This window comes from Typopeltis vanoorti, chromosome 6 (assembly GCF_054136105.1).
Source record: "Typopeltis vanoorti isolate ZY-2024b chromosome 6, IOZ_Tvanoo_1.0, whole genome shotgun sequence".
NCBI lineage: Eukaryota > Metazoa > Arthropoda > Arachnida > Uropygi > Thelyphonidae > Typopeltis > Typopeltis vanoorti.
In genome coordinates this window covers 22,301,195-22,319,082 of record NC_143554.1, presented here as the reverse complement: position 1 = coordinate 22,319,082, position 17,888 = coordinate 22,301,195, and the positions used below count along the sequence as shown (strand labels likewise).

Below are 17,888 nucleotides of genomic sequence, written 5' to 3'. Positions count from 1 at the left end.
GAAATAAATCATTTTGAAATATTTATGGATAAATTATATGCTTTTTATTATCAATCAACAAAAATTCAACGAGAATTAAATACGATTGCAAAAGACCTTGGTATCGAAATTTTAAAGATCGGCCATGTGTTTGGACCACGATGGGTAGCTTGCAGTTTACGAACGGCTCTTGCTTTGTGGAGAAATTACCCAGCTTTATGCAAGCATTTTGCATTGAATGATAAATATAAGAGTGTTTTAAACAGACTTTTCAATTTGGAATTTTTAAAAGATCTAGCGTTAATGATTGATATCATATGGGAATTATTATATCTGTCAGAAGCTCTACAAAGTCGCAATATAAGTATTATAAGGGCTAAGTTAGGCCTTTTTTGCTCGACGATGTGAGCTCTTTGTTAAAATTTTCATGGCTCACCACTGCCTGCATCTCTCTCTCTTCCCTCTGATACTTTCTATTTGTTCTTCCACTTAACTTCCATCCTATCATCTCTCCATTCCTGGTTCATGCATTGTCTTGTCTTCCTCTCTTCTATTGGTTCTCCTATTCTCTCCCCCTTCTATTATTCCAATAACTCTTTCTCTCTCTCACTCCTACTCCTTTGCTTCACATTTGTCTCCTAATCTCTTTCATGTTTAACTCATTCATCATACATTCCAGTTCCTCTTTCAATGCATCTCTCTCTCTCTCTCTCTCTCTGCAAGCCACCTACTCTCTATCTCTCCCCTCTCTCTCATCACATTCATCCACCCAGTCTACATCATCCTGCAAAACTATACCACCTTTCAAACCTACTACTCATTTTATATTCCTCATGCCTTTACTCATTTTATATTCTCATTCACATGCTGCTAGTTTTCCACACCCTTTATCACACTGCTCATTTTTCTCAGTTGGTAATCATCTGTTTCTGACGTATCATGGCCAGCCGAGTGGTTAGCATATCCGCTCTCCAGCCCAAAGGCTGAAAGTTCGAACCTGCCATAGGCATGGATGTTTGGGATTGTCTGTGAAACTACTAGTGGTGATGGGCAGTAGATGGCATTGGTGTAGTTGGTGGATTTAAGTGGTGGAGATGGAGAGTTGTAGAGCAGGTGCCCTCCCTCGATGAGTCTTTGGGCTCCTTGGGGGTGCCACATAATAATAACAACAGTGCCAAAGTCTGTAATTTCTATAACATGAAGTTTATGCCATTAAAATTCTAATACAAGCGTTCCTGCTATAATTCTCATTTACTATGTGTTAAAGTGACTATGCTTATAATTATTATGTCTGAAATGAAGTACAATATTTTCATCCTAGCTCATTTGCATTCTTTTTACATATGAAATTTGTGATATGCATCTCTAGGCTCATTCTTGTGTTGAGAAGGCTGCTATGATTGGCTTTGTGAAGCTAAGGATTCTGGATACTGATGACAGATTTCAACTAAGAGGTACTACATTAGCTAAAGCCATGGAGGTAAGATTTCTTTAGAATCAACTTTACTTTTTTTTTTTTTTTTTTTTTTTTTTAAGTATTATAGAAAACAGTTGGTTAGGAAGTTTTCGGATGTATTTTTTTTTAATGCTGCCTTATAGGTATTTATTTCTTCTAGAGTAGTAATTTTAATTAAAAAAAAGAAAAAGATACTGCAACTAATATTGCATTAGTCAAATCAGTTAAATCCATTAAAGAAAATGTTTTGGAATCCATTAGGAATAAGCAGGTGGTCAATTATATAAAATTATCTTTAATTATTCTGTTTGATTGTCATTTGCACAGTTTTTTTCATTCTTCTATGGAACTTCTTTAAAAACAATGTTTAATGATATCCCAAATTGAAGCAGTGCTCCTGGTTCCATCTAGTAATTAAATGTTTGCAAATCTCATAGGATATCTAGTTGCTCATTGTAGAGTCGCTGTGTAAAAATTTCAGTAAGACCTTCATATTTCCATTGATCTACTCTGAATATAGTCAGTTTTTATTATTCTGGACCTCCATGAAATCAATTCATCATGGGAGGACCCACCTTAGATATCATACAACTCCTTACTCTCATTCACTGTCTTACTCTAACCATTCTCTTTAGCAAAGAATTCCACAGTCTCCATGCAAAAAAAGAACTTCTTGCTTTCTCACTTCATTCTACTACTTCCAGGGAATGGTCCCTTGTTCCTTCTACTACACAAAGAATCTACCAGTATCAATGGCCTCTTGACAGCTTAAATGTCTCAATTATATCCCCCCAAACATCCCTCCCTACACACCACATATTCTGTCCACCATAGACTGAGGACATGTAAACTGCAGAGTTTGCAAACCCTCTCCAAGGTTACTTCATCCTAATGACCAGATCTGAGCACAGTAATTCAGATGCATGTTCAAAACTTTATACAATGAAACAACCACCCTTTTATTTCTGCTGATCAGCATTCTTAATAATGTAGTAATCCTCTAGGTCAAGGGTGGACAACCTTTTTAAGTGTGCATGCAAAAATTGCCAAATCCTTTATGCAAAATTTTTATTCAATTATATCCCCCCAAACATCCCTCCCTACACACCACATATTCTGTCCACCATAGACTGAGGACATGTAAACTGCAGAGTTTGCAAACCCTCTCCAAGGTTACTTCATCCTAATGACCAGATCTGAGCACAGTAATTCAGATGCATGTTCAAAACTTTATACAATGAAACAACCACCCTTTTATTTCTGCTGATCAGCATTCTTAATAATGTAGTAATCCTCTAGGTCAAGGGTGGACAACCTTTTTAAGTGTGCATGCAAAAATTGCCAAATCCTTTATGCAAAATTTTATTACATGCCAACTGAAATTTTGGGAACGTAATGCTGGCCTGGTTGGCCGAGTAGTTAGCATATCTGCTCTCCCACCAAAAGGCTGTAGGTGTTCAAATCCAACTATGGGCATGGATGTTTGTGATTGTCTGTGAAAATACTAGTGGTGGTGGTGGTGGGTGGTAGATGGCATTGGTGTAGATGATGCTGGTAGTTGCAGTTAGTTTGTAGTTGATGGATTGATTGGTGGAGGCAGAGAGCATTTCTGCCCTCCCTCGATGAGTCTTTTTGACTCGCTGGAGGGATCACGTAATAATATTATTATTTGGTGTCTTAAGTATTGAGAGAACCTTTTTCAAATAATCAGAAATCACACGAGCGGTAAAATCAAAGAATATTGTAAGAGTGGTTATTTTAAGTCGTAAGATTGAATGAATGTAAAAATTAGTGACTGAATTTTTACTATAAAGTCCTTCTACACTGTTGATAGCCTGGATATTTTTTTATTTGCCTTTAAGCATAATTCTAGCTGCCGTATATAGCAACACAATTTAAAGATGCAATTTTTAACATCAGCAAAAGAGTAAACAATAATTCTGAATAATTCTTTTTCTATAAAGATCAGACATGAGTTTTTTCAATATATTACAGTGCACAATCTCATAATTGTTTTACTTGACTAAAGCATAATAAAAGTAAATAAAATTAAATATTCTTTTATTAATTCTTTAATCGGTTAAGAGTAATCCTAAATATTACAGATAAAATAAAATGTTATTTTACCCACATAATATATTAAGCAGAAGTTAATCTTTATCATTTTTTAACAGAAAACATCAAATCAAAACTAGAGAATGAAAAATAGTGGACATTTTATTTATTTAGCATCAATGAGATTTATGCTGCATCACTGATGACAGATAATTTATATTATTATTACCCCAAGACCTCATGGAGTCAAAGACTCATCTGGGAGTCCTTTTATCACACACAGTTCATCATACCGTGTCTTAAACACACTCAAACTCCTTGCAGACACCACATTCTCAGGCAAGGCATTCCAATTATTCGCAACTCTGCACGAAAAAAACCTGCCTCTCACTCCCCTACTCATGCCCTCTTTATACAGTTTCCAGGGATGACCTCTGGTTCTTCCCTGATCTCCCACTATTCTCTGTAGAACTTCTCCACCATTGATCTTATAACAACCTCTTACCAACTTGTAGGTCTCTATCATATCAAGTTTATATTTTGTAACCTTCAGATATATGCATGCACTGCTAGCTTCATCTGTATGGCTACTCCTATTATGACACTTAACAAAGTTCATCACTGAGAAAAATGATTCACAAGAATATGTAGTTGCAAAAATGGATAGTAATGCTGTTGCAAGACTTTCTAAGCATACAAAAGTTTCTGAAATAGTATTCCAAGTCCTTAGTACCTTGTTTTTTGCACTTCTCTCTGTTACTCCATCTCTACTCACTCCTTTTCAATATTTTCCAAGTCAACTCTGAGGTCAACAAATTTCTGTCTTCGAATTGAGCTACTTCGAAAATCAATCAACTGCATTTCAAAATCATCCATGTTTTTAACCACAAACATCTGCAAGTTTAATTCATCCAGTTTTATAGTGTCTGGAAACAATGAATTTTGCAGTCTCTTCTAATTCTCTGAACTTAACAAATCCTAGAGAGAACTGCTCAACAGTTGACACAATTACATTTAAAAATGTCTTTTGAAGACACTACATTTATGATCTGTTTTGTCATCCTTTTGGAAATCATTGCTGTATTTCTTTACATTTTGGAAAATATCAAAATCTCTCACTGTCTACATCCCTCTTAAAACTGATCAAACATAACATCAAGAGTCTTACCAGAACCCTGCAGTTTAGTTTAAGACATTTAAATGTTTGCAAAAATTCATGTGGCCAAATAGCAAGCACATCATCAACATAGCATAGCCAAAGTGTTGGTTTGAGAGTGGCTGTATTGATAGCTAGTTTTTCCTAGTGTTCTATGTAGAAGTTGGCTAAAGGGAGAGAAAGGGGGGGGGGAGCCCATAGCTGTCCCATCTCTTGTAGTCTCGCATACTGTAACAAACTTTTCTTGTGCTCTGAAGATGGTTATAACACCGCCTAAATATCAGCAATAAGTCAATAAATAAATATTTACTTATAATTCTGTGTTCTGATATATACCGTAAAAATTAAACACTTATCCACTCTAGTTTGACTATAAACTTATCATGCAGTAATCTATTAAAAGCCTTTGCAAAATCTGTGTATCCCTCTCCTGTGTCCAATGAGGCTGCCACTTTATTGTAAGTATGTATGTTACTGAAACATAATCTCCCTTTAGCAAATCCATGTTGTCCATCGATGATAATACCATTGTTGTCAACCCAATTCTGGATACTGGTTCTCATCAGCCTCTCCAACTGACACACACACACACACACACACACACACACACACACACACACACAGATAGGCCTAAAATTTGATGCTTGAGTTCTATCACCTCCATTATGAAGTGGCATGATCTTGTCCTCATTTCACTCATTTGGAACTCAACCAGTGCAAGACTCGTATTTAAAAAAATATGTCACAGCAGATGCCAACTCCCTGGCACATGCCTATATTTACTCCTGCCTTTTATACACCTTTTTACACTTGCTTTCATACATTATTTTTACTTACCTTTTATACATAGTTATCTATACTCAGCTTTTTACTTAACAAGTAATTTTTGCATTGTACAGTGATATCTTTCTGGTGCAGTATGACTAGTTGTTCTTGAGCCATAAAACATTAAAGAAATTGACATTCGAACAAACATCCTAGTTTAGAGATGCTATCCAATTGGTTCCCATAACTGTTTCCCAGAAGATTAATCACACTTTCAATTCGGAAGCAACGATGTTAGAATTCAAGAATTAAACTAAAACTTGAAATGCTATAATAGAGCATCAGATGTTAGGTAATGACTTGAGAAATGAAAGATGACATATATTTTGTAATAACCTATTAATGATAATAACATATCACTGCATTTGGTGAATACCTAAAAGTTCACATTTTTAGAAAATGTTAGTCAGATATAAATAATATTCTGTTCAGTAGATAGCCAGGCATTTCTCTTACTTGAAAAATGCATGAGGGATTTAATGGTCAGTCATCTTTACATAAATGTCTCTGAATGTAAAATGCAAAAGGTCCTATAGTCATAGAATATCAAAACATTGTTGTGCTAATTTGGATTTCTGATGTGGTTAGTTTTAGTTTCGAATGTGCTGTGAAGGATTCTCTTTTTCAGAGCTAGATATCCAAGAAAGACAGAACCACATAAAATTCGCAATAAAATTCTTTTATGGTGAATTTTATAATTATATTTGAATTGGTAGAATTGTATGGTGAATTTTATGGTATTTATTTTCAGAATTTTTGGCCAGATTTCTTAGCCATTTTCAATACAGTTCAAGGAGAGATAAGAACGACACTTAAATTTCTAGCATGTGACAATATATGCTATCAACTGTTGGACAATAACTCCGTCTAAAACTATTGTAATTGTTTTAATTTATTTCTTTGAACTCATTATAAGAAACAGAAATGAGGAGTGTTACTTAGGGGAGAGACTTCCCAAAATTTTCCCAATTTTGGGAAGTACCCCTTAAACTTTTCTCATTTTTTTTCAGTATTTTGATGTAAAAGAATTTTATGTTTGGCAGTGAAGGTGAGACATTTATTCAGGAGGTCATAATAACGTATCTGAACTAAGGCTAGAAATTTGATCATACAAAAATGCAAAGGCTAGGTAATTGTGGAGACTGCTCTTTATCCCAGATAACATCTTAGTCCTTTGCTGTAGATGTCATGTTACTTTTTCTGTTGTGATAGTCGTTCTTCCCCCCCCCCAACCTATTTGTGTTGAGTGCAGTAAAAGTTTAGTTATTACATATCTAACCCTCTCAATTTCAGGTGAGGGAATCCATTTTACAAATGAGTAATAAGTAGTTGGTGGTTCAATATTTGGAAGATGGAAAAATTCCAAATTGCTTCAGTATCAATTTCAGACTCAGATGATAGTTCAGTTAGAAAGGTTTGGATATTAGGAAGTCAGATGTAATGCTGTTAGTCGTAAAATTTGTTATTACATGTATAGGACATGTTGATTAACTGAATGAAAGATTTAAAAAAAAGAGGGAAGAGCAATATACATGCTTTTCTACATCATTATGTGTAAGCTATGGTGAGAGAGCCACTGCACTGCTTTTCCAATATCCTTTTTAATTCTGACTTCTATCTCTCACTTATCTGTATTATCCAAGCAGTGTCATTTTCATCACTTGTCAGATTATAATGTTGTTATTTTGCATTAATTATTATTAGCTAGTAGTTAAAATACATGAGCAATCTTAATAACCGAAGCAGATTTTGAGAAATGGAATCATTTTAATATTATAGTTGCAATTGTAAAGAATATGAAATTTAAATTTATGCTCTCAATTTTTTTTTATTTTTCCCCCTTCAGGAAGACAGATCAATGGGCCTAATCCCTTTCTTTGTAAGTAAATCACTTGCATGTTTTACTTTTGAGATAATTCATTTATAGCAAAGCATGGTAAAAACAAGCTGGAAAAAAGTAACTATTTAAATGGAATATGTATATTTTTCAGTGGAATTTTTTAACACCTCAAAGTTTTTATTAATCTTAAGATTAATGCAAAGTCGGCACTTTGATATTAGTAAATTTCAAACTATTAATATAGTGTAGATTAAACAGTTGAGAACTTTGCTAAACACTACTCTTGTAAATAAGTTGCAAGAATTTTTAAAGAGCTCTCGTTAATATTAATACTGTTGTTACATATCATTATAACATGGAGTCAATTATTACAGAAAGTCCTCAATATCAAATCAGCAAGGTAGTCAATTTTTTTTTTAACCCATGTCTCTCACTTCACTCTAAGTAGCAATCTACCAACTCAAACCTTCTTTATATGATTTCCATGGTTGGTCCTTTCTCTTTCTAATTTATGACAAATATCTTCTTGCATTTGGTTCGAATTGGGTTTGAATCCAGCTGTGGGCATGGATGTTTGTGATTGTCTGTGGAAATACCAGTGGTGGTCAGTGGTAGATGGCATTGGTGTAGTTGCAGTCAGTTGGTGATTGAATGGTGGAGACTGAGTTGTAGAGCAAGCGCTCTCCCTTGATAAGTTCTTGGTCTCCCTGGAGATGTCAAATAATAATAAAGTGATGCAAAAATTTTGACATTATATATGTCATAACACCTTCCCTCTCAGGCTTTGTAGATGGCATTCTTCCATCTATCTTCATACTCAATGTTCTAGAAAACTGACACTACCTTACTGTTCTTCTTTTGGATCTTGGCCAAATGTGTGCAAAGTAATCCTGCAACTTGTCAAGGGCTAATGGAAACTATAACTTTTTGGCATCTGTCAGTGACCACTTCATTGTTACAATCTTGCCATTCAGACATTGCTGCTTATAATTATTTCTTGACCATTGATCTTTGTTTGCTTACTTGGGAAATAGGATTAAAAACCAAGTTTATATAAAATTACTTGGTATCTTGAATACATAATATACCCAAGTTAAAAAAAACTTTCTACAACATTGATCTTTTCCTTGCCTATTCCTGCATTCAGTATTAGTGCTTTCAGCTATTTCTGAAGATTTACATAATCCTTTCTCTTCAAAACATTTTATTTTCTCATAAAAGGCAATAGGATTTGATGATATATCACCATGCATCTTAAGGGATTGTTCCAGGAAATTGCAGTAACATTGGCATGCCTGTTTAAAAATTCTTACAACAGCACAAGTTTAAAGGGAGGATAAAATTGTTCCACTGCATAAAGGTGGTGATAAGGCTGTAGCTTCAAATTATAGGCCAATCTGTATATTTGGAATTGTGGTGAAAGTTTGTGGATTGATTGGTGAGAAGTAGGATACAGAACTGGGTTGATAACAGTAGTAATATTCTCTGTGGTCATCAGCATGGGTTTGTTAAAGGGAGATCACGTTTTAATAACTTATGTATTATAACAAGCTGACAAATACCTTGGACAAGGAAGATGCATATACAGTGGTGTACTTGAATTTTGCAAAAGCTTTTGATAGACTGCCACATGACAAGCTATTCAATAAATTGAAACAGATGAGATTGGATAGGTATCAAAAAGTTATATATGGGGGGGGGTGCAGTATCCTGAAAGAGGAAGGTCGCTAGTGGTGTACTGCAGAGATCAGTTTTGGGACCATTGTTGTTCAATTTGTGTGTTAATGATATTGGGATGGGTTTAACTAGTGATATGCATCTGTTTGCATATGATGGAAAATTGGGGAGAGCAGTTCGGAATCAAGCAGATGTTATGGCCTTACAGGAGAGCTTCAATTGAAGGGGTAGGTAAGTGGAACTGTCAGTTCAATGTTTTGCAAAGTGTAAGGTTTTGAGATTTTGTAAGCAACAATGGGATGCAAAGTATACACTTGGTGGAAAAACTATAAAGAAAGTATGAGAGATATAGGAGTGATGATAGACAAAGACTTGTGCAATGTGGCCCCTGAATTTCAAGTTTTGAAGACATTGCATCAGATAATAGCAATGATGCAATGGACCCTGGCATGCAGAAATAGAGAGGTTGTGATGCCATTGTATAAGGCCTTGATCAGGTCTCATATGGACTGTTGTGCATAGATATGGTTGCTGGGTTTTCATGGTGACGAGGACATGTTGGAAAGGGTCCAGAGAAGATTCACAAAAGTGGTCAGTGGTCTTTGGAATGTGGAGTAGGGCAGATTGAGAGAATGTAAGTTGTAGAGCCTCATGTGGATGGGGGGTTATGATTGAGACATTAAACTAGTCAGGGGTTATCAGGTTGACATGGAAGAGATTTTTAATAGAATGGGAGGGAGAGGATAGAACAATAGGCCATTGCTGGAAACTGTGTAGGAGGGCGTGAGTAGAGGAGTGAGGAGGGGGTATTTTGCATGGAGATTGGTTGGTGAATGAAATGCATTGACTGAGTGTGTTGTAAATGTTGACACATTGAATCAGTTTAAGGCATGGTTGGATGAGCATTGTGTGCAATAGTGTGTACCTCCCATGATCAGTCTTTGACTCCATGGAGGTTAGATCTTAATAATAAGAAGAGTGAAAGATAACAGTATAGTGAGAAAGGTTGTCACTCTGTTGCCGAGATATGGCAATGTTGAGTTGAGACCAGTGTATAGAGATTCTGTTGTTAGAGGATAGGTTAATGAGAGGCCATAAGGTCTGCTACCTAGGAGGGAGAATGAGTAAGACGATTCATTTTAGACATAAGTAGGAGATCCGCTTTGGAGCAATACTTGCAGAATCCATTTTTATGATTGCTAAGTAACTCAGGTGAGTTTCAAAGTAGTGAAGTAGTTTGACCCATTTTTCTCCCCCATAATTTTCAAGAGTATCTTTATTAGAACAATTGAATTTTTTTTGGGGGGGGGACAAGGAATGTGCTGGTTGGAAGCTTGCTTTGAAACTAATGATGCTGGATAAGTGTGACATTTTGAATAGGTGATACAAGATGAAGCACAAGCTTTTTTTTTATATATCAGGACCAGGAGAATTAATAGTATCAAGGCTATTGAATGTTTTTCTGATGAGAGATGCAAGGAAGCATAAAATGGTTTTTGCCTTGGTTGTCGGTACAAAAGGCAGAAAAAAACTGATGTCAAGATGTTTTCCTTATATTTAGAGATACTGCTGTAACATGAGAAGGCGAGAGGTGGAAAAGTGGAAGCACAGAAACAGCTTCCTACAGCTGGACAAGGAACTGGAAGTACTCAACAGCCATTTAAGCAGAAGACAAGCTCAGTACATTTTACCTTTACAAAATCTGTTTTGGATTTTGTGTTGGGGGCTGTTATAGACTGCAGGGTTTGGATAAAAGTGATAGTTGGAGTGGAAGATAACGACACTCACTCCATGTCAAGAATCTCCCTCACAAATTGCAAAAAAATCAGAATTCCACATAAACAGAATTTCCAGATTGACTTTACCAAAATCCAGAGACTCAATTCTAACATCCAATGACATGCACAACCACCTACAAACAGTCAAATCGAATGTTATTCATCAATGAAAAATATCTGGTTTGAATGTCAGTAAGTACATTTCATAAAAAGGATATCAACAATATTTGGAGGAAGAGCTAGTTAATAATAGGTCCAAGGTGTTGGAGAATGATACCTGGGATTGCGATGGGTTGGGCTGGTTAACAGGTTCTTAAATCATTATTGACAGAAAACAGTTCGGCTTCACTTCCAGCTTGGTTTGCAAAGTTGAAGAAAGTAAGCCAGTCTGAATTGTAGAACATGAAAACAAGGAAGATAGTGACTGGCAGAGTGATTAGACTGAATTTGAATTATCACTGAAGTTGAATATATGTAAAGACATAGCCAAATAGATTCATTAACACATTTGCTGCCACGCTCCTCGGCCAAGCACTTTCACTTCTTCAAGGTCAGTACGAGTAATCTCATGGCTGGCAGTAAGCGTCATACGAGTATATTCGTAGTTGGCTTGTGAGGCTCATATACCAACTACGAGTGTACACACGTTTGCTGCTGTGCTCCACACACCAAGCATTTTCACTTCTTCAAGGTCAGTACGAGTAATCTCGTTGCTGGTGGTAATTGACATAAGAGTATATTCGTAGTTGACTTGTGAAGCTCATAATCAACTACAAGTATACTCATAGTTGGCAGCGAGCATGTTAAGTCATCAGATAGGAGAGTGGTTGAGGAAGTAAATGATAACAAAAGTGAGGTAAAGAAATCTTGAGCCAAATCAAATCATATGAAGGGGATCTCATGTCTCTAACAATCTTTCACATGAGAATATTACATCTGATAAATGTGTGATATTCTACCGACATCCAAACTAGATGTTTTTCAGTGATGGATAACATTAGGTTTGGCTGTCTATTTGTTGTGCATATCATGGATATCAGAATCAAGTCCTTGAATGTTTTTAAAGTCAATCTGGAAATTTTGTTTACATGGAATTTGATGTTTTTTTGCGATTTGTGAGGGAGATTATTTTTAACTGCAGTAACTAAAAGTTTTTTATGTCTATCATGGTAGTGAGTGAAACATTCAGTAGGATCAAAGGAATCAAGGTCACTACTCCTACATAGGAAATCTCTAAACTCCAAGCTGGGATTAGACAGTTTCTTTCCCCTACAAGCTGATATACTTGGACTCTCCCTCTCTAAGCACAACCTGACTATGTAAGTAGATTTGCCTGTCGATCAGAAGCCTCCCAAAGTTGTTGCCAACAGGTTTTATCTTATGTATTAGCTGGCCGGCAGAAACATCTCTATTGCTGTCTCATCATTTAGAGGAGGTGCCGTGTGGGGGGGAGCATGAACAGGAAGGCTTCCACCTGCACTGTATGTAGAATGAAAGGAAGGGGACAGAAAACTAGAAACCCTACTGCAGAGATGAAACATGGCAATGATCACCTCATGCCTCCAATAAGTAGGGTAGTGGTGATAGAAAGAGATTATTTGTTCACCATCACTCTTCCAATGTTAAAATGGAAGTATAAGGTAACATCTGTGGGAGAGGTCATTATGGAAAATAGATAAAAATTACTGGAATATCTTCTCATTCTTGGTAGTTTGATTTTGCATTAGTGTAAAAAAAAAAAAAAAAATGCTTTCCATCGTGCTTCACATAGTATGCATGATGCATTCAATTCGAGCCAGAGGACTTCTGCATCAAATTCACATATTCTTTTTGCCAACTGCATAAACACAGGAGTTCTGGGAATGAAATTTCAGAAAAATGGACAGATATTCAACTTGCATCTGTTTGATCTGGAAACTGGATGGATACACAATTGCTCACACAAAAAAATTGCAGATAGGTATCCATGGCATAGTCATCTTGACATGACTGACTGTAGTAATGGTAACTAATGTATTTGTGTTCTTCTAGGTGGATGTTGGCAGATCTTCCAGTTTGACCATAATAAGATAATCTTCAAGAAGGAATCTTGTAAACACCTGGGACAGAAGAGATTGGATCTTTAGGCGAGGATAAGGGCAGCCAACTTCAGATAAGGTTTTGAAAGCAGTGTAGAGATTATATTTCTTTATAGGTCTGGCTGTTTTCTCTGAGGTACCCTGGATATAGGAAATAGTAATAGCATTACCATAGTCTGTATATTGAGAGTGATGTGAAGAGATGGAACAATCAATTTGTTCATCTTTTTGTCATTATAACCGTTAGATATCAGGGTTTAGCAAATAAAGGGGAGTTCAGATGAAAGAGAATCTTGGGTAGAACAAATGTTGGAAGCTCTGCTAACAAGAATTATTCATAACACCAGGGAAAGTTCATGTATATTTACAGAATACCCACCAACAGAGTATCTAGAAAAGGCAGGCTGTTTTCTTTTTCTGTAATCAGCTGAATTCTGGTGTGCTGGCTGTTGGGAAAGAGGAAGGTGTGTAATGTATCTGAGCTATGTGGCTAAAGAGAGAACATTATCAGTATATCTCAGCCAGATAAAAGGTTTGAGAATGGCATCAATTGCATGTTTTCCAAAATGTTCCATATAGAAATTGGCTAGTGGGGAAGAGCCCATGGCGGTCCCTTCTGTCATTTATATATGGTATCTTTCCAAGAGAAGTAGACAGCATGAATGGCAAAAATGAAAAGATCAATGCTACCTTGGAGAGGGGAGGGGGAGCATTTTTGTCAGAAAGTGCCCCTCCCATCCTGGATAAGTTTTAAACCTAATAACCCTCTCTGTCCCATAGTTGATGCTACTGATTTCCAATCTTAAGTTAGTCAAACAGTGGGCTGAATCTTTAACTCTACTTACTGTTCTAATCATACGAGGGTGGTCTGTAAAGTTCTTGGCCTAACAATGAAAAATTGAATTTATAATTTCAAAATTATTTTTATTTTTCAACATAATCTCCCTTAAGACTAATACATTTATTCGAGCGATGCTCCAGCACCATTATCCCGTCCCTGTAGTGGTTCTCACTAAGATCTGCAAAATATCCCTCAACAGCTGCAATCACCTCTTGATTCGAAGAAAAACGCTGACCAGTGAGGAAGAGTTTTAGTTTCAGAAAGAGATGGAAGTCAGAGGGAGCCAAATCGGAGGAATAGGGTGTATGTTCCACCAATTCATAGTGATCAATGATTTCTGGTGTTGATACACTTTTTGGATGTCCTTGCATCTTTTCAGATCCCTTAATTTTCCCATTGCCAAAACACCTTTGTGGGCAGGTGCATTGTCCTGATGAAAGATGATTTTTTTTTTTTAAAACCGGGTCTTTTCTCACAATTTTTTTGTCTAGTCTGGTTAAAAGATTGGAATAATATTCCCCAGTCATTGTTTTACCCTTTTCAAGATAATTAATAAACAAAATGCCTTTAGTATCCCAAAACACCAATGTCATGACCTTCTCTGCTGATGGCCGACTTTGTCTTCTTTGATGCTGAACAACCGGCTTCTGTCCATTGTTTTGACTGCTATTTGGATTCTGGTGTGGAATGGTGAATCTAAGTCTCATCCATATTAATAAATTAATGCACAAAATCAATTTTATTCTTATTAAAATGCTTCATTTGAGATTTTCATGCGAGTGTGTTTTTGATCTGTGAGCAAGCGTAGCACCCATCTTGCACAAAGCTTTTTCATTTGCAATTCTTCATGCCAAATATATCCTACATGTTCTTTTGAAATACTGAATGCCTATAGTCTCAACAATTTCACTCACTTTGACTTGCCAGTCATCCAATACCATATCATACACTTGATCAATGATTTCTGGTGTTGTTACACTTTCTGGACGTCCTTCACGTGGATCATCTTCAAGGCTGGTACGGCCGCGGTTAAACTCGGCAGACCATTTCTTAATTGTTGAAAATGAAGGAGAAGAGTTCCCATAAACTTGTATGAATTTCGAATGAATTTCTTTTGCCGTTAAACCTTCTTTTACAAAGAATTTTATAACCGCACGATACTCTTTTTATCCATTTCAAAGGGATACATCAACCCTTTTGCTTCAGACAGCTGTATAAAACAAACTGCTTGATAGAATGACTTGCAATTTCACAGGGATGCTTATGACAGATGTACCAACTTAGGAAAAAAATTGAAGTGCCCATTTCTGGCACTTCAGTTTTTACTGAAAAAGCTCCCCCCCCCATATCATTGATCTTTTCAGTTGTACTATGCATGCTGGCTCCTTAGAAGGGTACCCAGCGGTTAAATTCAGCAGGAGCCCTCCGGGGCCCAGACCCGCAACTTTTTTGTTTTGTGATTTTTTTTTCCCTTTACTGTAATTATGCCTACATTATTGTGTTATTATTCAATAATTGTTGACAGTTTGGAATGTGTATATAAAATCAATATCAACAGCAGAATTTTGACAGACACATAGCGATATTTTGTCTTTTTTGGTTGGCAACACTGTCAGCAACAGTCAGTAACCAACAATAGAACAGAAGATTAGCAGTTGTTTATCAGAGCTCGCGATTGTGAGAAGCATAAAGAAAATAGTGTAATATTTTTGTGTATATGTAGGCCTACTATTTCAACTATGGATAAGTATAGTGGTACCTTCTTTAAATGGAAAAATAGCTCAGTGATAAAAATGACAGTGATAATACAAAACTAGTTTATAATGACAGTTTGTGTGTAGTTTCTGAAGAGAAAGAAGTCTGTAACGAATCAATAAGACAATTGTTCAATGTTTCTACAGTCTAAATAAGTTGAATTAGAAATTTACTAAGGAATTTGAGTTATTTATGTATTTCCTTTTTTTTCTTTAAACTTACTTGCTGACTTAGTGACTCATTTCGCTCCTTTACTCTCCAAAAAATCTAATCTTGTGTGCTGTCTTGTCCTTTATGTAACAAACATATTCTCTTTCTACCTTCTCTCTTGGGACTATTCTAGTGTTGAGGCTTACAGCTTACTAGGAACACTGATAATTATTATTAACGCCAAACTCCCATCAAGTCTAGACTGGTCGGGAGTTACACATGCTCTCATACAAAGCTAATCAAATTGTGCTTTAAACTCATTCAATGTCTGTCAGACAGTGCATTCCAGTCACAAACAACTGCATGCAAAGAACAGACTTTTTGACTCCACTGTTTACACTTTGTTTATACAGATTGTATAAGCAGGATGTAAACAGGGTGATGGCCTATGAAAAATTTCTTACACATTAATATAATCACAACTCCTTACCTACTTAACATCTCAATCTTATCCCTTCTCCTATTCAGAAAGATTTGCAAATTGAATCCTCCCCCTCCCCCCCCCCATATGTCTTCATATTCCAAAGACCCAGTTAACATCTTAGTCCTCTCTGGATACTTTTTAATATCCTCATCATCAAAAAAACCAGGGGAATAAATTTTGTGCACAGTAATCCATATGAGACCTGATCAAGGCCTTATAAAATGGAACCAGAACCTATTTATTTCTGCAAGTTGAAATCCTTTGCAACATTGCCATAATCTAATGTCATGTCTTCACAAATTATGCAGTGTGACCTGTGAACTTAAGATCCTTGTCCACCACCACTCTTAAGTCTATTGTATCCTCTACCTCCTTCAAAATTTCCCCACCATGTGTATCCTTTGCATTCTATTGCTGCCTACCAAATTTCATAACCTTGCACCTTTGCAACATTGAACTTGCCTGCTCATATAATTGATTCAAGTCCTCCTGCCAGGCTGAAAGATCTGCTTGATTTCTCATTATTCTCTCTAGTTTTGCAAAATTTACAAACAGTTTTTTATCTCTAGGTAAACCCATCCCATTATCATCAATATAAAAGTTCAAATAACAATGACTCCAAAACAGACCCTTATGGCATGCCACTAGTGACTTTCGCTCTTCCAGGATACTGCAACTCCCATACACTACTTGATATATCCATCGAAAATCCAGTCACCTATTGAACTTGCTAATCTGGCATCCAATTCCATCTGCTCCATTTTAGGTACCAACTTGTGTGGCTATTTATCAAATGCCTTTACATAATGAGTATGCTGTTGTATATGCATCTCCATTGTCCAATACATTGGTCACATAATCTTGACAGTTGGTAAAACATGACATTCCTTTAACAAATCCACATTGACAAAGAGAATGCTACTGTTACCAACTCGCGTCTGTATCCTAGCTCTCACCAACCTTTCCACCACCTTAATCACAACTTCAGATATACAGATCAGCTTATTATTTATAGCCTAATCACTGCCTTTGTAAATTGGAACAATTATATCTTCTCTTACACTTTCTTATATCACATAGGTTAATATGTCATCCAATCTCATTGCTACATCAATCATTCTTCCTTTACAATAGGAAGAATGAGAAGTATGTTAAGAAAGGCTAAATCAGATTGAGATAAAATTTGATAAGTAGGCCAAAGGAAATCCAAGAGAAGAGTTTTTTGCCATGTAAGAATTATTATGGAATGATGACTTTAATCAGTGCTAATGATAGGAAGGTAATTAGATGCAGAAGTAATTGAGTTGCTAAGTGATCACTTTGCAATAGTGTATCATCCATGTGGAAATTTTGCAGTTGATCTGGCAGACACAGATGTGAGAATTCAGTTCGATGAACTGGAGCTGCTCAGAAGATTGAAAAATATCAATTCAGCATTGGGATTGTATGACTTGTCAACTGCAAGTTGCAAGGATATGCAAGTTTCAAGAGGAGTAGAGGATAGGATACACTACCAGCAGCGCTTGGTATGCCACATAAAATCACAGAACAGGACTGCCAAGTGCTGAAACATCTAGCATGAAACACTCACCACCAATTTCTGAAATGCCTCTAAGCAACACCAGCATCACAACTTTTTTTCAGGAGTTGAAAAACATGGGGTTCCTAACCCAACAGTCACACACAAAAGCCTAACATCAGCAAGGGCAATGCTAAGTGTCTGGAGTGGTATAAAGCTGACAGAAATTGGACTCTGGAACAGTGTAATTGTGTTCTCTGGAGTGAAGAATCATTCTTCACCATCTGTCAGTCTG

At 36.3% G+C, this 17,888-nt stretch overlaps 1 protein-coding gene across 1 annotated transcript in view; it reads left to right on the top strand.

Moving 5' to 3' along the window:
- Positions 1-17,888, top strand: part of LOC150105334 (tyrosine decarboxylase-like) — a 311,867-nt gene that overhangs the window by 164,925 nt on the left and 129,054 nt on the right. Inside the window, exons 6-7 of the mRNA XM_090393931.1 lie at positions 1,349-1,459; positions 7,318-7,350. Coding sequence (XP_090250057.1) covers positions 1,349-1,459; positions 7,318-7,350 — 144 coding nt within the window. The remainder of the gene's footprint in view (positions 1-1,348; positions 1,460-7,317; positions 7,351-17,888) is intronic.